General features: G+C 38.5%; 1 protein-coding gene across 1 annotated transcript in view; it reads right to left on the bottom strand.

Moving 5' to 3' along the window:
- gap43 (growth associated protein 43) overlaps positions 1 to 27,417 on the bottom strand; it is a 266,790-nt gene that overhangs the window by 152,884 nt on the left and 86,489 nt on the right. Inside the window, exon 2 of the mRNA XM_072585053.1 lies at positions 25,881 to 26,466. Within this exon, the coding sequence (XP_072441154.1) occupies positions 25,881 to 26,466 (586 nt within the window). The remainder of the gene's footprint in view (positions 1 to 25,880; positions 26,467 to 27,417) is intronic.

The following is a 27,417-nucleotide window of genomic DNA, read 5'->3' on the forward strand; positions in this document are numbered from 1 at the left end:
TTTGAAAGAGAACCTAACAGTAGCTGAAGACTAATACTGTCCATAACATCAACTAACTTAGGACCTAGAAGGGAAGGTGGTGTTCAGAAATTTTGTTGGGAGGAAATTGAGGGAGCATAAGATGAATCTTAAAGAAGTATAGATCAAGGAGGGCAGAAAGGAGTGAAACTGGATAACAATGCATGTTCAGAGGTTGTACAGTAGGAATCTCAGAGAAAGCTTGGTCCTGTGGTGTAGGAAAAGAGAGGCAAGTGGTGACTGGATGGTCTTATTCAGAATCAAAAATAGGTCTATGACATCTATACCTGTTAAAGGGGAGAGTGAACAGGTTAAGGAAGAGGTTTAAGGAAACTACTTATAGCATTGAAAAGAAGTAACAGGTTATCTTTGCATTCAAGATGGTTCTTAGTGAGTAGTTTTGGCAGATAAGAACAGGACATAATAGTGTTTAATGTGATCCAACCAGAACCAAAAATGGAGAGTTATCTGCCGTATTTGTTTGAATCTATCCATCTGCATCCCTTGAACTTAATGGAATAGGAAAGACAGCCATACCAGTAAGGATGTGCAGGGTAAAGAGAGCATATAATTGTTAGAGTAGGAACAATGGAATCAATTGTGGTTGATAGAGTGTGGTTGAATAAATATGTTGATTAAACATATGCTGGTCAATGAGGGGCTAGAGATTTGTGATTTCGCAATTAAATTGGGAGAGATTCCCCTCCCACCGATGTGAAGATGTAATGAAGTAGGGTCAGGAATGGGAAAAAGAATTTCAGTGTAATGTGATACAATTGTGTTAGGGGATTCTGTAGTCAGAGGTACAGACAGACGTTTGTGGCCAGCAGAGAAAAAGCAGAATGGTGTGTTGTTGCCCTGGTGCCAGGATCAAGGATGTCTCAGAGAGGGTGCAGTATGTTCTCATGGGGGAGAGGGGCCAGCAGGAGGTCATTGTCCACATTGGAACCAACGACATTGGAAGGGAAAAAAGGTTGAGATTCTGAAGGGAGATTACAGAGAGTTAGGCAGAAATTTAAAAAGGAGATCCTCAAGGGTAGTAATAACTGAATTACTCCCAGTGCTACGAGCGAGTGAGGGCAGGAATAGGAGGATAGAGCAGATGAATACATGGCTGAGGACCTGGTGTATGGGAGAAGGATTCTCATTTTTGGATCATTGGAATCTCTTTTGGGGTAGAAGTGACCTGTACAAGAAGGACGGATTGGACCTAAATTGGAAGGGGACTAATATACGGGCAGGGAAATTTGCTCGAACCGCTTGGGAGGATTTAAAGTAGTAAGGTGGGGGGGTGGGACCCAGGGAGATAGTGAGGAAAGAGATCGATCTGAGACGGGTACAGCTGAGAACAGAAGTGAGTCAAACAGTCAGGGCAGGCAGGGACAAGGTAGGACTAATAAATTAAACTGCATTTATTTCAATGCAAGGGGCCTAACAGGGAAGGCAGATGAACTCAGGGCATGGTTAGGAACATGGGACTGGGATATCATAGCAATTACAGAAACATGGCTCAGGGATGGGCAGGAGTGGCAGTTTAATGTTCCAGGAAACAAATGTTACAGGAAGGATAGAAAGGAAGGCAAGAGAGGAGGAGGAGTGGCATTTTTGATAAGGGATAGCATTACAGCTGTGCTGAGGGAGGATATTCCCAGAAATACATCCAGGGAAGTTATTTGGGTGGAAATGAGAAATAAGAAAGGGATGATCACCTTATTGGGATTGTATTATAGACCCCCTAATAGTCAGAGGGAAATTGAGAATCAAACTTGTAAGGAGATCTCAGCTTCTGTAAGAATAATAGGGTAGTTAAGGTAGGGGATTTTAACTTTCCAAACATTGGCTGGACTGCCATAGTGTTAAAGGTTTAAACGGAGAGGAAATTCTTAAGTGTGTACAAGACAGTTTTCTGATTCAGTATGTGGATGTAGCTACTAGAGAAGATGCAAAACTTGACCTATTCTTGGGAAATAAGGCAGGGCAGGTGACTGAGGTGTCAGTGAGGGAGCACTTTGGGGCCAGCGACCATAATTCTATTCGTTTTAAAATAGTGATGGAAAAGGATAGACCAGATCTAAAAGTTGAAGTTCTAAATTGGAGAAAGGACAATTTTGACAGTATGAGGCAAGAACTTTCGAAAGCTGATTGGAGGCAGATGTTCAAGGTAAAGGGATGGCTGGAAATGGGAGGCCTTCAGAAATGAGATAACAAGAATCCAGAGAAAGTATATTCCTGTCAGGGTGAAAGGGAAGGCTGGTAGGTATATGGAATGCTGAATGACTAAAGAAATTGAGGGTTTGGTTCAGAAAAAGAAGGAAGCATATGTCAGGTATTGACAGGATAAATCAAGTGAATCCTTAGAAGAGTATAAAGAAAGTAGGAGTATACTTAAGAGGGAAATCAGGAGGGCAAAATGGGGACATGAGATAGCTTTGGTAAATAGAATTAAGGAGAATCCTAAGGGTTTTTACAAATATATTAAGGACAAAAGGGTAACTAGGGAGAGAATAGGGCCCCTCAAAGATCAACAAGGTGGCCTTTGTGTTGAGCCACAGAAAATGGGGTAGATACTAAATGAATATTTTGCATCAGTATTTTCTGTGGAAAAAGATATGGAAGATGTAGACTGTAGGGAAATAGATGGTGACATCTTGCAAAATGTCCAGATTACAGAGGAGGAAGTTTTGGATGTCTTGAAACGGTTCAAGGTGGATAAATCCCCAGGACCTGATCAGGTGTACCTGAGAACACAGTGGGAAGCAAGAGAAGTGATTGCTGGGCCTCTTGCCGAGAAATTTGTATCATCAATAGTCACAGGTGAGGTGCTGGAAGATTGGAGGTTGGCAAACATGGTGCCACTGTTTAAGAAGTGCAGTAAAGACAAGCCAGGGAACTATAGACCGGTGAGCCTGACCTCGGTGGTGGGCAAGTTGTTGGAGGGAATCCTGAGGGACAGGATGTACATGTATTTGGAAAGGCAAGGACTGATTTGGGATAGTCAACATGGCTTTGTGCGTTGGAAATCATGTCTCACAAACTTGATTGAGTTTTTTGAAGAAGTAACAAAGAAGATTGAGGTGATCTATATGAATTTCAGTAAGACTTTCGACAAGGTTCCCCATGGGAGACTGATTAGCAAGGTTAGATCTCATGGAATACAGGGAGAACTAGCCATTTGGACACAGAACTTGCTCAAAGGTAGAAGACAGAGGGTGGTGGTGGAGGGTTGTTTTTCAGACTGGAGGCCTGTGATCAGTGGAGTGTCACAAGGATCAGTACTGGGCCCTCGACTTTTTGTCATTTACATAAATGATTTGGATGTTAGCATAAGAGGTACAGTTAGTAAGTTTGCAGATGACACCAAAATTGGAGGTGTAGTGGACAGCGAAGAGGGTTACCTCAGATTACAACAGGATCTGGACCAGATGGGCCAATGGGCTGAGAAGTGGCAGATGGAGTTTAATTTAGATAAATGCGAGGTGATGCATTTTGGGAAAGCAAATCTTAGCAGGACTTATACACTTAATGGTAAAGTCCCAGGGAGTGTTGCTGAACAAAGAGACCTTGGAGTGCAGGTTCATAGCTCCTTGAAAGTGGAGTCGCAGGTAAATAGGATAGTGAAGAAGGCATTTGGTATGCTTTCCTTTATTGGTCAGAGTATTGAGTACAGGAGTTGGGAGATCATGTTGCGGCAGTACTGTTAGGCCACTGTTGGAATACTGCGTGCAATTCTGGTCTCCATCCTATCGGAAAGATGTTGTGAAACTTTAAAGGTTTCAGAAAAGATTTACAAGAATGTTGCCAGGGTTGGAGGACCTGGGCTACAGGGAGAGGCTGGAGTTGGGGCTGAACAGGCTGGGGCTGTTTTCCCTGCAACGTCGGTGGATGAGGGGTGACCTTATCGAGGTTTACAAAATTATGAGGGGCATGAATAGGATAAATAGACAAAGTCTTTTCCCTGGGGTTGGGGAGTCCAGAACTAGAGGGCATAGGTTTAGTGTGAGAGGGGAAAGATATAAAAGAGACATAAGGGGGCAACTTTTTCACACAGAGGGTGGTACGTGTATGGAATGAGTTGTCAGAGGAAGTGGTGGAGGCTGGTACAATTGCAACATTTAAGAGGCATTTGGATGGTTATATGAATAGGAAGGCTTTGAAGGGATATGGGCCTGGTGCTGGCAGATGGGACTAGATTGGGTTGGGATATCTGGTCGGCATGGATGGGTTGGACCAAAAGGTCTGTTTCCATGCTGTACATCTCTATGACTCTATGATACAAGAGTTTGGTGAGAGATGTTGGCGGCTTTGTATGGTCAGAAGGTGGCTGTGAATATGAATTCAATTGTTCACATGGAGGGAGCAATTACGGAGGATAAAGGTAGTCGATTTGCAGGAGAGATGTGATGAATCAAAACAGAGGATGAAACTGATATAGAGATTGAGGGAAGAAAGAAGTGAAGATATTTTGTTGACTTTGTTGAACTTTCCAATTTCCAAGTTTATTGTACTTGGGAGAGTGATGGAGTATGACCATTTTAAATGAGAAGAAAGGAGGAGAAAATTCCATAGCATCAAAGTATGATTTGTTGATGAGCCACACTGCTACTAAATCTTGAAGGCATGAAGGTTATGCTATGCTGAGAAAGCTAAGCCACAAACACACAAAATACTAACCGCGAATTGCAAAAACAAAATAAGAGCATGTTCTTCAGAAACTCAGGTGCCTTCCTATAGTGATTTCTGGACAGACAGACAATATAGCTTTTTTTTGCTCAAATGGAGAGCCTCTCCGTGTAATAAAAATGGTGGGTGATGTGAGTATGGACATCACAAGCCCCTTTCTGAAACATGACACTTCTCATTCTCAACAGGGTTAGGAATCAGGGCCCCAGGTTTCAAATATGTGTTAAATAACAACTGAAAGAACTGCAGATGCTGTGAAATCAGAAACAAAAACAGAAATTGCTGGGGCAGGTCAGCAGTTTTGGCAGCATCTGTGGAGAGAAATCAGAGTTAATGTTTCAGATGGCGTGACCCTTCCTCAGAACTCTAGGAAGGGTCATTTGGCCAAAACCTTAACTCTGATTTCTTTCCACAGGTGCAGCCAGACCTGCTGAGCTTTTCCAGCAATTTCTATCCAATTACATGTTATTCAAGGAGACAACTGAGCATTTAATTGATCAACTGCATCCACTCGTGTCATTTTGATGCCCTATGAATGCAAAAGCCAAAGTGTGTGGTAAACCGATAAAACACTGAAGCTATGGAGGAGGAGCTTCTGGAGTGTTCTTTTCTTAAGCAGTACGTTGAGAAATCAATTAGAGAACAAGCTATTTTAAGTCTAGTACTGCATCATGAAAATGTTTACATTTTCTTCCCTCATGGGACTGGGCGTTGCTGGCTGCCGAGCATTTTTTGCCATCTTTAGTTGCCTTTGAAAAGGGGCTGGTGAGTTGTTTTTGAGAACCAGTGCAGTCCATGTACTGTAGGTTAACCCACAATGCCCTTAGGGAAGGAATTCCTAGAATTTGACCTAATGACACTGAAGAAATGACTATATACAGTATTTCCAAGACAAGATAGTGAGCAGCTTGGAGGGGAGCTTGCAGTTAGTGGTATTTCCATGTATCTGTTGCCCTTACCCTTATTGATTTAAATGGTTGTGGGCTTGGAAGGTGCTGGATTAGTGGTGCTGGAAGAGCACAGCAGTCCAGGCAGATCCAAGTAGGTTTGGAAGATGCTGTCTAAGGATCATTGGTGAATTTCTGCAGTGCATCTTGACTGAAGACATTATAAATAAAGGTCCATTTTTCAGTTGATAGAACATGGTGACAAGGTTTTTCATAACCAGCCCCATATGTTCAAGACAGCGCTTCTAAATTCTAATAAAAATGAAACAAATTCTTTTCCCAACCTTTCCCAACTCCAGCTGCTCCCGTTTTTACTTGCGTGGGTGATAATGACATGATATCTCTTGAAATGGAGTGTAACAACAGCATTAAACAGACAACAAGCCTTGAAATATCAAAAAGTTTATATTGTCCCAATATCATCTCCCATTCAACCACTGCAAGCACCATAAGTGTGCTTTGACATTTCAATGAAAGTTTGGATGATGCATCCGTACACATCACGTTCATCTCGTGCCTACAGGGGCTATAAAGATGTGGGCATGGACTTTGCCTCAGGAATGAATGTGAAACTGCCAGTTGTCATTACTCCTTTGAAACTGACAGCAGCTTCACAAGTCCACATATTCAAAGTTAATGCAAAAAGCTGTGAAAAATCCTGCTATGTCTTAGTCAAAGCATTACTTCTTTATGAGTTCATGTAGCAAGAATAGCAACTCAAAGGCACAAGTGTTTATCATTTCACTTATTTCTGATTGGTTGAAATTTGTGGGATGGGGAATTTCAAAAGTTTCTGTCATAATTCTACATTTCCCTTTTGGATGTGCATGAGCCGCAGTATAAAACATAATGGTCCACACACTTAAACAAATCGGGCATGCATTATGAAAGAAAAACTTTCACCAATCTAATAATGTGGTGAAGTGGATAACGCATTTGTTGCAATCAATTAGACAAAAATCAAATATTCTCTGATGGCCAGGTAAGTTACTCCATCTAGAGAAAGTTAAAATTACTTCCAGACCTCCAAATCTTTACATCACCTACTCTCTCGCACAGTAGTCTTTCTGGCACAAGATGATGAATTAAGGTCTGTATGATCCAAGTTTCTCCTTGCAGATCCCACAATCACCTCAAGCTCCCTTGATCATTTACCTTATTGGGGATTGTTCCCTTTATGGTCGGCAATGGCTTGCAGCAGCAGAATTTTCCATTTCCGCCTAACATCCTCCATGCCACTTACACCAGTTTCAAGTGTAAGACATGGTTAATAACATTTAAAATGTATCTGAAAGTAATTTTTTTTTAGTAGAATTCCTTCAGTGTAGAAACAGGCCATTCAGCCCAACAAGTCCACATTGACTCTCCAAACAGCATTCCAACCAGAATCATTTCCCTACCATTTCCCTGTAACTCTACATTTCCCATGGCTAACATACCTAATTGACACATCTCTGGCCATGAGCTTGCGAAGAGTGTGAGATGGTTAATGGATCACCCTCACTATTGCTCCATCTAAAAGTCAGAGGTTTTATTTTCAGACCATACAAAAAGTTTCAATTTTCAGGAATATCAAGCAAGTAAATTACACTAAATATTCATGTTCTATTTTAGAACTTCTATAATTGAATGCAAGATTTATTTGTTTAGATAGAGTAATATTATTCGCACTTTATGCCATGGGAACAGTTATGATGAACAGTTCACAGGGCTCATCTACTCCAGAAATGATCCTCTCTTAAAATAAGCCTTTCCACTGCAGCATATGTCAGTTTCAACAGAATAGATTCATGAAAATAAATTCCAACCTAGTGCCCCAAAGTCAGTTGTATAGTAAAGTTCTCTCATATGCAAGATCACCTGTCTAAGCTCACGTGTTGCATTTATTACAAATGAATATGAATCTACTGTGGTTGTTCATTTATTCTTGCATTTCTTTGTATTCAGTAACAGTGGCCACCATTCTCAGAGAACAATTACTGCCAGAGACAGAACAGGGATAACTGATATGTAATAACAACGAGTGAACACAATAAGACTATGGTCACCTGTTCATAATATTTGTGCACAGAACTTGTTATATAAGGTGATATAACCCCAGGGTACAGTAAAAACAGCAAAACAAGAACTGATGAAAGGAATTTGTTATTGATTGTTGTCGAGTACACGAGACTTCTATTGAAGCTTGATATGTACTGCTGATGATGATGGTCTGATTTTTGTTGATTGATGTAACACATCTATAATGCTTGAGATAATTGTGGTTTGTCAGTTGGTTCACTTGCATACTTAGTGACAGATCGTCAGCAGATTTTGGCAGGTATAGGGAGAGCAATGGCTGTGTGAGTGTTAGTGAAATTAGTAGGGGTAAGAATAATTAAAAAGAAATGCCTTGGTAGAATGCAATACTTTTGAACCTCTAAAATTATTCAGAATTTTCAAAAAAAGCATTTTGCACTTTGATAATAGCTTGCATTTTCTGCTGGATTGTTCTGCACTTTTGCTTTTTTTGCACAAAAACTATGCTGAAAACTAGACCTGCCACAAAACTAACCACACTTCTACGTTGGATGAATTATCACCAAGAGTTTCCACTAATGATACTATTATAGGGCGGTGACAAAATTCTTAAATTGAAGTTTTTTTTTGTTGTATTGTTTTGAATAGGCACATTCTTATTAAAATATTTTATTTAAGATTAATTAAGCAAATTGTTTTGTACAGTTTTCTTAGTAGTAATTTCTAGTTATTTGAAACAATGATGCTCACAGATTAGGCATTGTTAAAATGCTTTATTCAATATATTAATGTAATACACCCCTGTGTTGCTAAAAGTTTCACTTGGTAACCTCTCTGAAATACATTGTAAAATATTTAAATTTACATTCAAAGAGGCTGCCCATTTGTTTCTGTTTTACAGACAATTTTATAATGTAAGAAACAGACCAGCGAAACTGTACAGAGCAAGTTGACAGAAACCAATGGGTTGGATTTTCTGAGGACTGGCAATCTCATACAGACTGTAATACTGTCCCTTCTCGTTTAACAAAAGAAGAAGCTCCCCATTTCTGGAGGAGATCTTGATTGGGGTTCCTTCAGAAATCTGGAGTGATACTTCCATTCAAATAGTTCTTTTGTTAGTGCAGAACTATCAAGAGAAAGGAAACAACTCATCCTCTTCACAACAGTCAGTTGTCATATTCTGACATTCAGAAGTTCAGAGAGCTACTTTGGCTGTTAAATGATAAATATGTGAGATAAGAGTGATGCTAGATTGCTAGGAGGGTAGGATGCCAGATGTGTAGTGGGGTAGGGTTGCAGGGGAGAAGAGTGCCAGGTGGGTAGTTTTTTAAGGTGTCAGATAAGTAGGCTACCAAGTAAATAGGCTGCAAAGTGAGTAGAGTACCAGGATGCTAAGTTCGTGGGGTGCCAGCTGAGTAGTGGGCAGGTTGCCGGGTAAGTGATGCAACATTTAGATGGGGTCAAGTTGGACAGCAGAAATCAGATGTGCAAGGCAAGGGGGTTTTGGATCTGGTGGCAGCAGCAGAGGTTGCAGTCACTGATGGGGGAAGTGGGGTTTCAGGTGTGGAGTGGGAGTAGGGGATATTGGATCTGGAGGAGGAAACATGGTCAGCTGTGGAGCTGAGGTGAAGGTGGAAAAGGGGCATGTCCAGAAGCAGGTGAAGAGCATGCTGGTTCTGCTAGTGGTAGTAGGGTTGGGTGTGGAATCTTCAATTTCCAAGACAATTACTTTGGAGCGTGCTGTAAGACGGTCTCTATGTCCAAATCCCACCTCTGCTCGAATAACAACTATCTGGCCATGTGAAAATGTAATAATGATCAGATAATCTGTTTTTATTTTGACAAGCTGATGGAGGGATAAATATTAGTCCGAACTCCAGATATAACTCCACTGTTCTTTGGAGAACAGCATTGAATCTTTGACATCAATCTTAAGGAACAGGCAGAACCTTGGCTGAACACTTCATTGAAAAGATGGCATGGTATTCCTGACAATGCATTACCCTATCTTTACTGCACTAGAGTGCCAGCCTGGATTGTTTTTACAAATCCTGAAAGGGAACTTGAATTACCAGACTTTTAACTCAGAATTGGGACTGCGATGAAATGGATGACCAAAAGAAAGTGGAAACTAGAAAGGCTATGAGGTTGAAGACTATCTCTGGTTTAACCTGACAATGGCCAAAGGGAGGTTAGACCCTGTGTCAACAGGGGGAGGAGCCAAAAGAACTTTGTTCTTGGATGTTGAGCCCAAAGACATAGGAATGCTAACCTTCTAGCAACATTTAGTAAAGCTGAAAGAACAGATTTAGTGGAGAAGTTAAGGCAGAAGGAAGCTCTGTGTAAAGTCCTAAGGCTTCAGCAAACCAGCTTAGCACCAAATGCTGCATTAAATGAAAAAAAAAGAAAAAAAAAGCAAAGAACTGCAGATGCTGGAAATCAGAAAGAAACACAGAAATTGCTGGAAGGAGGGTCACTGTTAATGCTGTTTGCTTTCCACAGATGCTTCACTTTCTCCAGCAGTTCCTGTTTTTGATTGTTTCAGATTTCCAGCATCTGCAGTTCTTTGTTTTATTTTATGACTACAATAATGTCATGCAGGCAGCAAGGTCTTTATTCTACCCATGCACTCGAAGGAGGTCGTGATGAATGGGCTACATGTAACTATGAGGGTATCAGGTCTAACCCTAGCAGGCATGCTGGGTAGGAACATCAACAAGAGTGGGAGGACAATACAGCTGTTGGGTTTGTTGGTTGCAATGATGACTTTAGACCCTCCAGAGAATTCCATGAAAAATGCAAATTGTGACTGTAAGCTTATTCACAAGGAATTCCAGCCTGCAACAAAAGTTGTTAAGCTTGAAAGGGTTCAGAAAAGATTTACAAGGATGTTGCCAGAGTTGGAGGGTTTGAGCTATAGGGAGAGGCTGAATAGGCTGGGGCTATTTTCCCTGAAGCATAGGATGCTGAGCGGTGACCTTATTGAGACTTATAAAATCATGAGAGGCACTAATAGGGTGAATAGCCAAGGTCTTTTCCCCAAAGTGGGGTACTCCAAAACTAGACAGCATAGGTTTGAGGTAGGAGGAGAAAAAATTAAAAGGAACCTAAGGGATAACATTTTCACACAGAGGGTGGTGCATGTATGGAGTGAGCTGGCAGAGGAAATGGTGAAGACTGGGACAATGACATCATTTAAAAGGCATCTGGATGGGTATATGAATAGGAAAGATTTAGAGGGATATGGACCAAATGCTGGTAAATGGGAGTGGATCAATTTAGGATATCTAGTTGGCATGGGTGAGTTGGACTGAAGGATCTGTTCCTGTGCTGTACAGTTCTATGACTCTACTGGATTTCGACAAAATTTTTGCTTATTTACTGTTGAAGCAAAAATGTTCTAATCATTCAGAAAGTAAAACATAATTGCTTCAGGTAACAATAAAGTGAGAAGAACAAGCATTTTGAATGCATGGAGAACTTTGTCTAAAGCAAAATAATTACAAACATTCAGCTACGTTAGCTTTATTGCTGGTGGAACATCTGTGCACAAGTTGAATTCAGTTTCAATTTTAACTCCAACTCAGGCAGCCACAGAATTTTTGTACCTTTCTTCTGACTATCTGGGAAGAGAGAAAATGGCCTTTTGGATGTTGCTGCAATAAACTCAAAACATCACTGCTTTTCATCTAAGCTTAGACTCCATTTTTTTTTTGAAAGAGAGCCAAACAGCACATTGAAAATGGCGAAGAAGTTTTCGACAGCTTGCTTTGAACTACCGTTCGTAGACTCCTTATCAGTTAGGGTGGTTTGTTCTAAATATTCTTGAATCACAGAGACATGTCAGCTATTTTGATCAAATATTTCTACTTCTGCATCTTTCGTTGTGCCTTTATTAAGAATTTATCAGAATGTCACTGTTATTCCAGAAACCTCCGCTTCACCTTGATAGTTTTGCCCTGATCTGAATTTGAATGGTGCAATCTGAGCATGCAGCTGCACTTATGCCTGATTTTACAAAGTGCATCAGTATTGTTTGGTAAGCTCCAGAGCAGAAGAACAAGTGGATACAAATCAGAAAAAAAAACTTAACTGAAGGGAAAGTTTATATTTCATCAAAAATTAGTTGCTACTGGAATGACTGAGCGACCATTGGAATATCCTTTCAAAATCTTTTAAATTTACTAAGTTAAAAATCACACAACACCAGGTTATAGTCCAATAGGTTTAATTGGAAGCACACTAGCTTTCGGAGAGTTGCTCCTTCAGCAGGTGGTAGAAATTTACTAACAGTCTAGAACAGAATCTCCACTGACTTGCTGCAGCTCTGAACAGTTATAGTATTGTCCAGAATTTGAAAAGGACTGACACAAACCTGTGACTGACTCTTGCTGGTTCAACCCGTAGTGCATACTTCAAAAATGGATGAGCAGGATGTTTATTTCTAGGTATGATTGTTTTTACTTACTTTTCTCCCCCCCTCTAGGGGCATTTAAGAGTGCAGCAGAAGCACAGCTGCCTATATTTTTTAAAGGGATGAAAATTCTTGAAGTGATTGGTGGCACAGAAACTAACTTCAGTTAGCCCACATAATGACTCTCGACTTGCACAATCATTTAATGACATTGAATTTCTGAGCTCAACTTTTATTCTTCTCATAATTGGAGTTCCGAATTCCTTATTAAACAATAAATTAACGATGGATGTTCCTCTGTTAATACTGGCTAGATACTGATGTTCAAGGTAAGCAAGAACATCAGTCCTCATTGAAGTCTCATCAGCTGACGTCCCACCAGTGAAAGTAATTGGGGATGACAAAACCCTAAAGCTTCTCACTGACAGAGGTAAATGATGGGACTGGCTGTTGTGCTGTTGTATGGGAGCTCAATGAATGTTGGAGTGAGCGAGATAGATGGTGAGATTGTAGTTGGGAGGTCTGACCTTTCTTTGGAAGAATGGAAGATATCTCGGTTCCACAAGAAAATTGTACCAAACATTTTAAATTTTGGAACTTTTCTGGGTAATTTTCATTTTGCTATAGATCTTCCTATCAGGAACCTCTTAGCTTCTTCCCATTTTGGCTGCATTGTAAAAATGACAGTTATCTAATTACACCAGTGGGGCCCAAGATGCACCTTTATGAAATACACAATTGTTGTGGGCAGGTGTCCTTGCTGTCTGCTCAGGTGAACAGGTTAAATGCTGGCTCCTTACAGTTACTGCATTATAGGTTACTAGGCCTTTATAAGTAGAAACAACACAGAACCCAGTAATTCCTTCTTGTACATTATACTGGAAGCTTAAAAAACCATTTAGCACTTAACGCCAGCACTTATGGGCTGAATCTTTAGGTTCAAATCCTAAAATGAACTTTAATAAATACATTATACAAAGCACGCCTGCAATTTTCAGATTTGTATACATGGGAGCCCTTCAAAGGACTGTCTATAGTATTCTGCATTATCCTCTACAAAACCTCATCAAAAAGCACTATGTCTCAGAATTGCCACAAGGTTACTTTAACCTTTCTAGCTTTCAGTGTCAATTTCTGTTAATTTAGTTAACACTGCTAAAATCAAAGAACTAACTTTCTGAGTCACCAATTCACCAGTTTTGATATTAGACATACAATAATTTGCACATTCTGCAATACTGCAGCAATATTTTGTTCCATCAACTTAGCATAGCAGAGGAGGTAATTGTAGTGGGTCATCACTGCTCATTCAAGTCAGTTACATTCCAGTTCATAAACCTGATGTTTTCTTCAATTTTGATCAAAGGTCATGCTCACCAAACCAACTGAAAAATACTTCAGTGTCATTTTATAATATCTATTCTCTCCAAAACCTGGCAGTGGAGGCTTACATCAAAAAAGTAATGATTATGGAAGGGCTGCAAGCAAATTCTGCATACAATTTGCATGCCACATTTCCTATATTAACACAATGTGTAGCATTTTTGTTGTCTAAGGTCTGCAAATTGTGCTCATATTGCATTAAAATGACAAAGAAGAAGAAGCAGCATGCTCAGGAGCGACCTGGGGACCGAACACACTGGCATTATCCAGCACGATTCCAAATATACCTCATTGGCTGACAACTGCTTTGGAATGTTTTGACATCCTTGTTTTGGATTTTTGTATTCCCAAATTCCATGATTAGTTCAATTTCCTCACTTTCTCTTGTTCCAACATAGCATATTTTCTTCTTCTATTAAAGCATCATGATATTATAGCACCTCTCCAATAGCATCTCATACATCCTACTTTTGCCCCAGCCTTCTGTTTCGCCGCATGCTGTACATTTTAAAAACAATAAGTAATTACCAAGCGTGCAAAAGCACACAACGTGTTAGTAATGTAAATGGGAGTCACTAGAGAAATGTAAATAAAGGAGAAAAGGGAAAAAGCACACAGTTAATAAGAGAGAACATCTGAGTCAGGAGCAGGAACAGGCTCCTTCATTCTGCTCTGCCACACAATAAGATCATTACTGATGTAAGTTTGTTCTTACCTCCACTGTCTGCCTATACCTAATGCCCTTTAATTCCATTGTTAGTCAAAAATGTATCTACCTGTACCTTAAAATATTTGATGGGCCGAATAGCCTGATACTGCACCAATAGCTTATGGTCTAATTCAATGAACTTGTCCCTATTACTCTCTGGGGCAGAGTTCCATAGAGTCAGAGAAGCCATTTCCCTTCACCTCCATCTTAAATGTGAAACTCCTTACTTTTAAACTGTGTCTCTGAGTTTTGTCCTTTCCCATTAAAGGAAACATCCTTCCAGCATCCACTCTGTCAAGCCCACTCAGGATGTTATGTCTCAATAAGATCATCTCTCATTGTTCTCAGCAACAACGGATACAGCTCCAACCCATCCAGCCTCATCCCATGAATTAGCTGAGTAAGCCTACTTTGAATTGCACCTAATGCAATTGTATCCTTTCTTAAATAAGGAGGCAAAAACTGGGCACGCTTCTCCAGATGTGATCTCACCAATGTCCTGTTCAATTGTAGCATAATATTCATAATATTCCATCCTCAACTGTAAGTTACAATATTTGATTTGGAGAAACAGAGAAAAAAAATCAAAAAGAATCTTAATCACCATGAACGAGAAAAAAATGACAGCTATTAAGAACAAAAAGAAAAGACAGCAAAAAATGAGTGATACGAAAAGAACTACACAGTGGGAAGCAAGTGGAGACATTGATAGAAAAAAACAGGTTTACTTTCGGTCCATTAACAATGTTACATAAAATCAACTATATTTTGACATGTTTGCTAGTTGGTAGAATGCTTCTGTCATTATCCAGCAGTATATCACCATGGGCAATGTCATAAAAGATTCAGTGCTTATTAAAACTTTATCTCCATCAAATTGATTTGCCCTAATCCTGTCTTCATTGAGTCATATTTAACTTTATACTTATCGCTACTAGTTTTGTGCTGGTAGTGATAAGCAAATAATTTATTTTTAATCTTCATCATTCTTTTCCTTTCAGTGAAGGTGACTGCCACTTTTGTACTCTGTAAGCTTTAATACTGCACTTGATGGTGCCTTTTTTCATTATAACTGGGCAAATGCATGATGGGTGTTCAAATCTGGTTATGAAATATATGAGCATACATCCCTCCTTCACTTAAAAGCTTGGATCATGTGACAGATTTCTGCACCTGATGGGAGGGGTAGCTGGTTAGGATCCAAATTTGAAAAAAAAACCACTCATTTCTTTCCAATATCCTGTCATCCAATGAATAAACGTTATTGTCAATAGGACACTTTTCATGACCTAGAGCTTACCACATCACAATAACCAGTCTGTCACTGCCCTTTCTGCATTTTCACTTTTCTCTACTAGTGTAAGAGTTCATGAGCACTGGCAGTCAGTTGGCACCATGCCCAACTAGCTTCTTCTTGAGTGGACCTCATTGATATTAGTGAAATGTTTATTCAGGCAAGTAGTTTAGTCGTAAAATATATCATTTCCATCACATCCAAATCCATGTGTTTCAGCAGCAAGATATCATTATACTAACAAATACAAATCCTTTTTTTTGCCTCTCTTACTAGAAGGTGTTGAGTTTGAACCTCACTTTCCAATTCCCCATAATGTTCTCCCACAGCCTCAGACTATTCCTCTGTAATCTTCTACCTGGTAAATATTTGATTACATCACCTAAAACTTTTATCCACCATGCCTTTCAAATAGTGTGTTCAAACTTACTTATAGCATTCTCAGAATCATGGATAATGGCCTATGTTCAGCAAGGTCCTGTAAGTCAATAGTAATTCCTCACCAACATACAAATAAGATGAATTAGTTATTTATCTTGTTATTGTTTGTAAGAAATTGCTGCAAATAACATTGCAATTATTTAGTTAACAAGTGCATTAGTTCCTCATTAGGTGGGGCTCAGAAAGACAAGATGTTACTTTACTGAAAATAATTATTTTATAACCAAATGCCCTTTATAATCATCACAATCCATGGTTAATACAGTTGATTCATAGATTTGCATTTACTGGATGGATTCAGTGGTTTTTAACCAAAATAAAACCTTTCCTCCTTTTTTAACAGACATCCACTTCATTAATTTACAAATACGTTCAATATTAAATGATTTAAATACATCTTAGCCCCTCCAATTAATTGATTTGCATTTCATCGATCAATCAGTCTGAAACAAGCATTGATAGAATGCTTTAATCAGAAGAATGTTCTCATGCATTGCACAGAGATGTGATATGGATGGGGAAGGGCGAGATGCTATAAAGAGAAAAATAATATAGAGGTTACCATAAGATTGTTTGAGGCAATGGGCTTTAAGTTGGGTCTTAAGGAAAAGTAAGTGGAAAACATCAGAAGAGAATTACACCCAGTGATCAAAATGTGCTTCGTTGCCAGTTGAAGATGAAATCAAGTTCTACTGCGATGCCTCTAATTTTAAATAATCACTGTTACTTGCAATCAAAATCCATACAATGATTTGTCTGGATAACAGAGAATAACTGTTATATCAGAGCTGTATTCCAGCAGGAATCAGAATGCTTCAGAAGGAGGATGTAAAAAACGTTGAAAGAAAATAAGACTGGAATCATAATACGAAATGTTCATGGTTCTATTACAATATAATGACCAAATTGTGTAGTGAAAATGAGCTTTATAAAGGCAAAGTTGTCATCATTTAAAGCAGATACATGAACATTATTAGAAAGTTTACCATGTATGTCCAAAATATTTTAATATTGTAAGTGTTTCTATGTCAGAGAATTTATGGGAGAACATCATATTAAAAATTCTGGAATCAGAGAGAATGTATGAAGGTACAAAAACATTGGCTTGTAAAACAAGTTGTTTGGCAATTTCTGAAGAAATGTATAATTCCTTAGAACAACTTCAGATGATTCTGACAAGATTCCGGGTTTTGAAAGTATTGAGGAGAAAATCTTTAAAAATGCAAAATGTTGATTGAATTTAACTTTATACAAAGGTGTTAGGAGATGTTTGAGAACTGTCGTTTTCTTTAGTTTAATTAGTTACTTCCTTAATAGGTTGGTCAGCATATCTTCTGGCAGACACTGGATTAATATGCATGAAATCCACAAACTATTTTGTGGGAACATTGTAGAACCAGATGTTTAGAGTGTTTGTCATTGATCTACCTATATTTATGAAACATTCACAGCAAGATATCAAGTTAAATAAAGCAATCTGACCATTACTGCTGCTGCCACTGTCGTTTATCAGTCCTTCACCTAGAATTAATAATATTTCTGAATATTTTAATTAAAATGTAAAATCAGCAGGTTGATTTAACAGCCTGTGTTGTGTTGCAAAAAATAATCATAAATAACATGGATGACATCAAACATCAAAGCAAAATATCAACACGCATCTCAATATCGAAACTGTATCCAAGATCAATTGGGAAATAGATTGACAATTTCAAATATAATAACAGATAAAAGTTGTAATACTGCAATGATAATACTGATACACACAGCATGAATAGATGTTGTGGATGGAGTGTTTTTGTCTGCATGTAACTTTGTGGACAGAACACAAGTATAGTTCTTGTCAATGTTTGGAATCAGGGCCTTATTCCAATATATGAGTTCAACAAAATATTACCAATATGACAGATGCAAATTCATGACAGATGAATACACAGCTAAGAAACTTGGTGTGCAAAAAGTCAGTGACTGTCATAAAAGATACTTTGGAAAAAAAAGATTGCACTGGCATTCTAAGGCATATTGCTTCAGCTTAATTTTATATAATTTTTTTGGAAATAATGATTGTTCACATGTTTTGTGTTCTGAACCAAACTATGAAAAGGATTTTGTGTTAGCCATGATTGCTGGTATTTTCTCTCTATCTTCCAGACAGCAGAAAGCACCATTAATAGGCCAACACTGAAAAGGTAAATGGTGGCAGAATCTTCCCATTTTCAGTTTAAAAGTGTTTTGTCCAATGAGATTCATAGTGCTTAGTCCACTGTGGATCACAGCAACCTTTCTCATGCAATCTTCCACTTTACACTTCAATAATTATTCAACCAGGCTCTTTAATGTCCTACTGGTGGAATCACATAGCACGAGAAGTGGAAATGCTCATCACTGCTGGGACCTCATCTACAAGTGCCATACTTAAAGCCCAGATGCAGATGCATCACCTCTCCTGCTCCTGCTTCACTGGCCACTACTCTTCTATTCACTTCTATCATGTTAGTTTACACAATTTGTTCTATTCTGGGGGAAAGAAAAGTCACAGCACAACTGATCCCCTGGCCCCAAACCTTACCTTGCCTAGTGTTACCACAACAACCTGCCTGGCCCACCTGTAATTCCTGGGCTGGTTGTAGCAGACTAGTAGGACTAACCATGGACTAATCCCCAGACTGCAAGGACACAAGACCCAAGGCTCTGGCAGGACGACCATGGCCAACACCTGAACTGGAGTTCAATAAGCCACTTGATTGATAGTGGTGGTATTCCCTGACTGAGAGTAATTCTCATTCACCCCACTAAGGACTGCTCCCTTTTGACTTTCACCCATGACCATGTGCATAATGCACATGCAGTATAACGGGCATGTAAGCTGCTGGCACATGCTGCAGCTGTGACACTGATGCAGCCCAGAATCCATCTCCTTGACTGTTCAGTGCTCCCCATCATGAAAAGCTGCCTGCTTCTCCTTCTACACTAAAAAGCAATGAAGTACTGGGAGTCTGACAACCTCCAAGTAAATACAAAGTCAGATGTTTCATAGCAAGACTCTGAAGGATGTTAAGAGGAAAATCAGAAAAACTTTTCTCAACATTGGAATTTTGATCTTTTCATTCTCACTGTATTTCACCACCTTTCATGTCAGTGCCCATGCCACATCAAGGGGTGGTTTGTGATGGGGATGGGAGGCAGGAGTAGACGTCTACCCTGGATTTCTACTTTGTAAAAAAAAACTCTCGCATCCGTTGGTTTTAAGCTAGTTGCTACCATTAGGATAGAATTGGTGACACAGCTGCAGAGTCAGAGACAAGGGCCTCTCAATATTTAACTAGTCAGAGCTGAAGTGCATCCAAGATGGCAATTTGGAAAAGCAGGCTGATATGGCAGAGGTAGGAGAATCGTCAGGTGTGAACAGTTAAAACGGAGTGTCATCAGTTTCAACACAGCAGCTATCAAAAGTTGCAGTGTGGATAAGGAGGGCTTTTGTATCTGGGTCAGTGCTGTTAATCATTTTTGAGTTTCAGTGATGCTGCAGGGGCAGAAGCCAGATTAAACATTCAAGCCGAATGGCAAGAAGTATTGCTACAGTTTAGTGAGATCACATCTCAGGGAACAAAGTCACCTCTGAGGCAGGGCATAGTTTCACAGGTGAGACGAGTAAAGTGTGCATTTTTAAGACCATTTTTAGAAACATATGTTATGTTTGCTGTCCAGAATGAACCTGAATTAGCAGGCTCCCCCTTGGAAAGTGAAGGTTTGATTTTGCCTATTCAGATCTAGTCATAAATGGCTCAACTAGTTAAACATGAAATGCACGCATCTGTGCGATGTGGAATCTTGGCAATGAAGATGGGGCGATTATAAATGACAACAACCAACATGAAATGAAGAAAATGAAATAATTTAATGCAGGTGGCTGTAGTGTGTACTTAGAGAGTTAGTGTTTGAAGCAGAGATTGTCAATATTTAGGAATAGGATCAAATGGCATGGGAACAGCATGGGCACATGGGATTAACACTATTCACAATTGGAGAATAAACATCAACATGCATTGGACTGAATAAATAATAGGTGTATTTTTTTTAAATTTCTTTGCAAGATGTAAGTGAAGAAAGAAAAGACTACTGACAAAAGGAAATTGGTGAAATCCAACAAAACAATTTATAACTCACTGGTGAGAGTTTGATGCAGTCTTAATAATCTTGAGCAATTCTTCATTGTAGGATGGAGAGTGTGCTGGAATTTAGAAGCTGGAAACTTTTGAATGAATCAGAGACTGTATTCCTGTTCACTTTGACATAAAATATCTCATAGTCCCATTGATTCCTCAACCAAGACAATCAAAACAGGTTAATTAATCATAACTGTTTGAAATGCAGCTAACAAAAGGATACCTATTCATTCTTTATTTTGATTTCTATAACTGTAAAAGGCTTTGGGAAAGCTAGTGTTAATTCTCACTTCAGTGAGTTAGGTATTATGCTAATACCCTCTGTGAAATATACGTACTTAAATATATGCTTCAGGAGGTAATTAAACAAAATCCTTCAATTATCTCAGGAAAAGCCTTAATTAGTTTTGAGCCAAGGTGCTTGGCTATTCCTGGAAAAGTGCTACTTCTGGTAATAGACATGATGACAAATCTTTCCAAAACTAGCACTTAAAAAGAATTATTTTGTGAATTTTTAATGTGATAATGTTAATAAACCAAAAGAATGTAGCTCTGTTTCCAATGAAAAGAATTGCAGCCAGTTGTGGTTGAGTAGAATCAAGAACTGGCAACTTTCACATAGGCAGAAGGGTGTGGGATAGGGTGGCAGGTGGGTGGGGAACATGGTGGAAGGTAAGTGGATGAGAGTTGGTGGGTGTTTGGGGAGTAAATCTGGTTATGGGGCTCAGGATTTTTGGGGGAAGGCTTGGACATTCATATTGGCGGTTGGAGTGGAGTCGGGAAGGGAGGAGTATTGGATGTATGTATGTGAGTTTCTGTGGAGTTTAAGCTCTGTGAACTGTTAGTGGTGGTGTCTGTAAGGGGCCAGGGAGGGGGAGGGGAACGGAGTTGTTGATCAGGTAGGCATGAACAATGATAGGCAGTAGTTGAAAAGGGAGGGGGGTATGAATGAAACTCAGTGGTAAACTGAGAGTAATGGTAGTCAGGTTTAATAGTTAACCAGGAGTTAGAGCAGATTCCAATTCTTCTTTAACTTTTTCTGTTTTAACTATAAAGTATAGCAGACCTTCCAAAGACTTTGATTGTAAGTCAGAATTGGAGATTCTTCAGAGAGTTCCAAATACTGAGTAACTGCCCATTAGAAATTCCAATTTCATACAACTCCTGTTTGCTCCATTATACCAAGAATTTCCTAAAGCACAATTCTAGTTTTGGAAGCACTGTCATCTTACTGGAAAATGTGGGCCAAAATTTGACTTGCAGTATTATCTCTTTGCAAATGTTTCTTCAAATATTATCAATGTCAAAATCCTCAACTTTAAACATGAATAAATAAGTTGCTTGCAGGAATAAAAAGAGACAAAAAGTATTTTATTTACATTTAGGAATTCTATTCTGAAATGTCATATCCAAAAAGAAAATTGTTGTTTGCATTTAATAATTTACTGCTGTCATCATGAAAACATTATTTTTGTATTATTTGTTTCTAAGACTTCAAAATTTCCTTTTTATTTATTTCTATTTGCAAATAAACATTTCTTTGATATTTCCAGAATTGTAGATCTAGAATTTGTGACAAAAGAGAACTATTATAATTTAAAATATAAAATAAATTTTACTAAAATGTTATTGGTTTGAATAAAATTGAACACTCAGTTAAAAATAGCAATTCTCTAGTATACGGTTCTTACTGGGTTATGGTTAAACCAAAATTAACTCCACTGGAAAGATTCTTGTTTTTGGAGCGTGTCCAGCGGAGATTCACACAGATAAATCCTGGAATGGTAGGCCTAACATATGATGAATGGCTGAGGATCCTGGGATTGTATTCATTAGTGTTTAGAAGGTTAAGGGGAGATCTAATACAAACTTACAAGATAATGCATGGCTTAGAAGACGAAGATGCATGGGCACAGCCTTAGAATTAGAGGGGGACAATTTAGAACAGAAATGAGGAGACTTGTCTTCAGCCAGAGTGTGGTGGGTCTGTGGAATTCATTGCCACGGAGCGCAATTGAAGCCGGGACGTTAAACGTCAGAGATTGGCAAATTGTTGATCTCGCAAGGAATTAAGGGCTACAGGGAAAGTGTAGGTAAGTGGAGTTGAAATGCCCATCAGCCATGATTAAATGGTGGAGTGGACTCAATGGGCCGAATGGCCTTACTTCCACTCCTATGTCTTATGTTATTATGATTTTTCTCAACAATTGTGTCAACTCATCCCTCATCAGTGTGGCACAGTGGCTCATTAGTTAGCACTGCTGCCTCACAGCGCCAGGGACCCGGGTTCGATTCCTGCCTCATATGATTGTCCATGTGCACTTTGCACATTCTCCTCGTGTTTGTGTGGGTTTCCTCCAGGTGCTCCGGTCTCCTCCCCCAGGCCAAAGATGTGCAGGTCAGATGAATTAGCCATGATAAAGTGCCCATAGTGTTAGGTGCATTTGTCAGGGGAATGGGTCTGGGTGGGTTACTCTTCGGAGGGTCGGTATGGACTTGTTGGGCTGAAGGGCCTGTTTCTATATTGTAGGGTAGCTAATCTAATCAACATTTGATATTTGCTAGGTACTTTTAATGGGCTGATTTATATAAAAAAAAGTTTGAATTGAATAAATTACATTAACTAAAATATTAAGGATTGTAATTCAGACTCGACTTCTGTAGGAGAAAGTGAGGACTGCAACTGGTAAGCAAAGACATCTCTTTTGACATCATGAAACACCATTTCAATGCCTTACTTTTATATTTCACCATATATTAAGGATAACATTCCAAAATATAATTTTACATAATTTTTCATTTAAGGTACCTTTTATACATATTACTGATATAGTTTAGATATAGTACTGATATAAAAGGTTTAATTTAAACATATTTATCAGTGATAATTTTGTTAAAAATTGTATATCAGTTACAAACATGCAAAATTATGCTCTTGAGATAGACCAGATATAAGAATAGATTTGTTATATTGGACAATGGAATGTACAAAGTAAACAAGGCTACACACCCATTTTAAAACTATATCAACTTTTTGCTCTTTTATTTCAACCAATATACATTCGGAATATTCTGCCAAAGTTTGCAACCAGAATTTGAGTTGAAATGGCTGCACACTGATGGAGGAACACAACTTTTTATGGTTCATTGTGGTTCGCACTCAATTTGCGGACTTATAAACAGATTGTTAAAAAATAATAGGCATTAAGTGTACTCTAAATTCTATGCACTCCACAAACATGTTTGTAACAGCTACAGAACATATGGCCTAAAGGCTGTTATAGATACTTGTTACCCAGCTAAGATTTTAATGTCTCATAGGTTGAGTTTCTTGGTTCTTAGCTGAGTTGGCTTGTAAACTTTTGTATGGCATGCACATGTTTGGATATGTTCAAATAACTCGCAGTTATCTCAGATGGGACTTTTAATAACAGCCCATTTTAAAAAGCTAGAGAAAAATAAATTAGGAGTCTCACAAGTAATATCTGCACATCAAAACACTAGCAGTTGTGTATAATTAATTGGCCTTCATACACTTTTTCGATTTTTTCAGTAAAACTTCATGTTCACTATAAATACATTTCACAGTTTGTTCAGGGACTGGAATCATACCTTTATGCAAATTGTATAGTATTAAAACATACTCCTGTGGTAGTCGAAGCCAGATTAATTAGTTCTTGCTGAAGCCAGCATGGAACATTATTCTAGCTATGACTGTCCTTTTTGCTATTTAATTCCAGTTATAATGATGAACAATTTTAGAATCAAGGAATAATATTGTGAGGCCTTTCTGATCACTCAAAGTACCTTTGAAAAAGTGTACAGTTTAAGGCATAAATTAGAACCTTAAACACTCAACTTGCTTGTGTTGTGTATTGTTATAAAAAATAAAATAAAAGTACCTCTTGCCAAATGACAGCTGGTAACAACAGCCTTTAAAAAAAACAGGTGGTCAATTATTCGCAACTGAGAAAGCCAGCTGCACAGAATCTGTAATGAAAAAATGTCCCTCTCATGGTATTGTTCACTCAGGTAGCAAAATGTGTAAAATGTTACTTTCCTGAGTGTGCCAATGCTGAAATTCTCCAAATTAAGCACAATTCAAACAAAACCACAAATTCTACCAAGGCTCACCACTGTCTCCTTTCCTGCTCATACGTGGAAATATGTGCGAGTACACATCTCTGTCAAACAGCTGGCAAAATATGTTTTGCTTTGCAGAGATTTCTGGTCTCAACCTGGAAACTAGATGGATACTGACGTCAGATCAGAACAGATTACAGTCTTCTGCTAGAGATGCCCTGTTTAGAATTGTCCATATCCTTAATTCAAATCAACATTTTGGAATGTCTCAAAAAATAATTGAGGAGGGTTGCTCAAGCAATAAAATACACACTAAAGACGATATGATTCCCCTGATTTATCTATTCTATTTTGGAATCAGATACAAAGTCTCAGTCATTTGTTGATTTTAGTAATTGATTGTTCTCAATATTTTATAGGATTTTTAGTCAAACTTCATGGTCAGTATAAATAAATTTCATGGTTGTTTGGGAACTTGAGACATATTGTCTTATTGCAAACTATACAGCATTAAAAGTATCTTACGTATTAGTTATGATCTTCGAAGTGGAGGCTTTTGAGTTCAATGGAACCAAATATCTACTGGCCAGGATGACTTACATATGCCTGCTCTGTTCATTGAATTTATACTGCTGTACTTACACATGCATATGTAAAAAATTCAATCCAGTTACTGAGCTCATATTAAGGATGATAAATCACCCTTATTATTATAATTCCTTATTATTCATGTAATACTGTATACATGCATTTATTTTCCATGTTTTAGCTGTTGGAGTGTATGTAAAGTGGCTGATTATGTGGGAGCTTTCCGAAGAAAATGGGAAAATAGGTTACAATGAATAGTAACAGCTGGTTGAAACTGGAACATCACAGTAGGTAATGTCAGAGATCACATACAGCTTGTAGGCTAATTTCAAATTCTCATAGATGTAAATTTAGACCAGCTTCTGAAACACAGTGGGTTAATAAGGAAATAAAGTTAAAAATGATTAATGGACCACCTTTAAGGCATAATTTTATTCAAAACAATTCCGTTGTCGTGAGATTTACATACTAATGCTTGTCTCTTACCTGGCTTTGCAATGTTTTTAATAGTCTTGGACATCTTATGAAAACAGTTTGGATTGGGTCAAACAACCATTGCAATACCTCAAACCTGATCTATTTTATTTCACAGAGCAGAAGCACAAAACTGCAAATCCTTAATTCAAACTGGTAGTGTTGTTACAATTACATGGAACATTATATACTTACACATATGTTTGTCTTTCAAATGCATGCACATATGAAAATGAATACATTACATAATTGTTTTTTGCTCCACAGTTAAGGCTGACTCAAAAATGTAGAAAACAATTAAGCTGTTGCATAGATATATTTATCATATTAAAGGGTTGACTACATATTCTGGATGTAATATGATTTGAAGAAGAAATTCAGTTTTCAATAGTTTTCATAAAATAATTTATTATGAATTTGGTAGTAATGATTTGCCTCTTAAAGAAAAGCTTACTATTGATGAAACAACTGTATCATCAACAAAACATGATGTTAAAGAATGTTTCTGCATTGACAATTGGGAAAGTTAACTAAAATTGCTGTGTTATTATAGTTTTAATGTTGACCAGTAGAAGTAAAATAGTAGTTTGACTTTTCTTTATTTTTCTCAGATTTTATAGCTTAAGGTGTTTTCAGTTAAATAAAGTTTTGTCTTTCTTACCTGTTTTCTCTGGTGCTGTGCTACTAGCAGCTGTCTCAGTTTGAGCCTTTGTTGCTTCTTCGCTAGCCTTAATGTCAGGCACTTCTACTGGTTTCTTCTCCTTTTCCTGGCTGGAGGTGACATTCGAAGGTGGAGTACTTTCAGTGGCCGTACTAGCATCACTTCCTGTTTCCTTGGCATCCTTTTCACCATTTGTGGTCTTTTGTTCTGTTGTTGCTGCCGTTGCTTTTTCCGTGGGAGCCTCTTTAGCCTCTGATGCCTTCTCAGCATCAGAGGGGGTTGCTTCAGGATTGCTTGTTGGCTTTTCTACCTCTTCTGTTTTCCCTTCAGAACCAGACACAGTTGGTTCTGTTGCTGTTGGCTCTTCTTCCTTGATGGGCTCTGTTTTTTTAGCGTCATCTTTTTTCTCTGCGCCCTCCACTTTTGTTACCACAGCTGACTCTCCTTTCTTCTCACCCTTGAGCTTTTTCCGTGTTATGTGGCCACGGAAGCTAGCCTGGATTTTGGTGGCAGCCTTGTGAGCCTTATCTTCAGGTTTGGTAGGCTCTTGCTCAGCTTTCGCATTAGCATCATCATTCTTTTCAGCCTATAATCAAAGCCACAGGAAAATATAATTGTGAGGTCAAATAGAAAATATTGTGAGTCACTATATTGCCTTATCACTGTTCCAGACACATACTTAATGCTTCAAGCTTCGCACATTTATGATTTTTAAGCCATTGTTTGTTCTATTTTAAATCCAATCTAGATGATTTAATTTAGTACCAATTTCCTTTAACAGCCACAAGGAACCAGAATTACCTAGAATGCCAGAAATAAATGGTTGCAGATGTACTGTCATTTCCACAATACAATGCAGTTTTCAGTCAGTGTCAATCAGACGGTGGTAGACAATTTAGAAAACTATCTAAAGCAGTAAAGCCAGGGGATACCAAGAATTGCTCTAAGATACATATTCATACATTGTATGACTTTATGAATAAGGTTTCACTGAAGTTGGTACATAGATCCCTTTGAATCTTATTTAGGATAGTATGAGAAAGGAATCTCTGATGTAAAATACATTAAATACACTCAGACTTTTTCTCTGTTGTCAGATGTTTTACTTTTCTAAGTGTCCTGCTTAACAAGCAAGTGAAGAACTGAGTAGATGGAGCATTCTTATGTAGGAAGATGGAGGCGCAAGCTTTGTCAAATTGGTCCTCTACCCTCATATAAATAATTGTGATGAGATTCTGGTGTTGTTGTGCCTCCAGAGAAAGCTTACACACTGAATGTTTCAATTTCTAGTCTGTGTGCCTTACTATCAGTGACTATCAGCCAAGACCCAGAGGAGGAGGAGGAGGAGGAGTGAGAAGACAGCAGGAGATTGTCTGATCTTGGCTGGCAGCAGGTATTGCCAGCATTCTGGAGCCAGGAGGAACACTTCTGTTTCTTTGGCTTCAATGATTTTTTAAAAAAATCATATCCACCCTTTCGGTGGGAGCCACTGCTCTGCAACATCCAGTTAATCTTAAAGGATCAAAATACAACACCT

Source organism: Chiloscyllium punctatum, chromosome 15 (genome assembly GCF_047496795.1).
Source record: "Chiloscyllium punctatum isolate Juve2018m chromosome 15, sChiPun1.3, whole genome shotgun sequence".
NCBI classification, from domain to species: domain Eukaryota; kingdom Metazoa; phylum Chordata; class Chondrichthyes; order Orectolobiformes; family Hemiscylliidae; genus Chiloscyllium; species Chiloscyllium punctatum.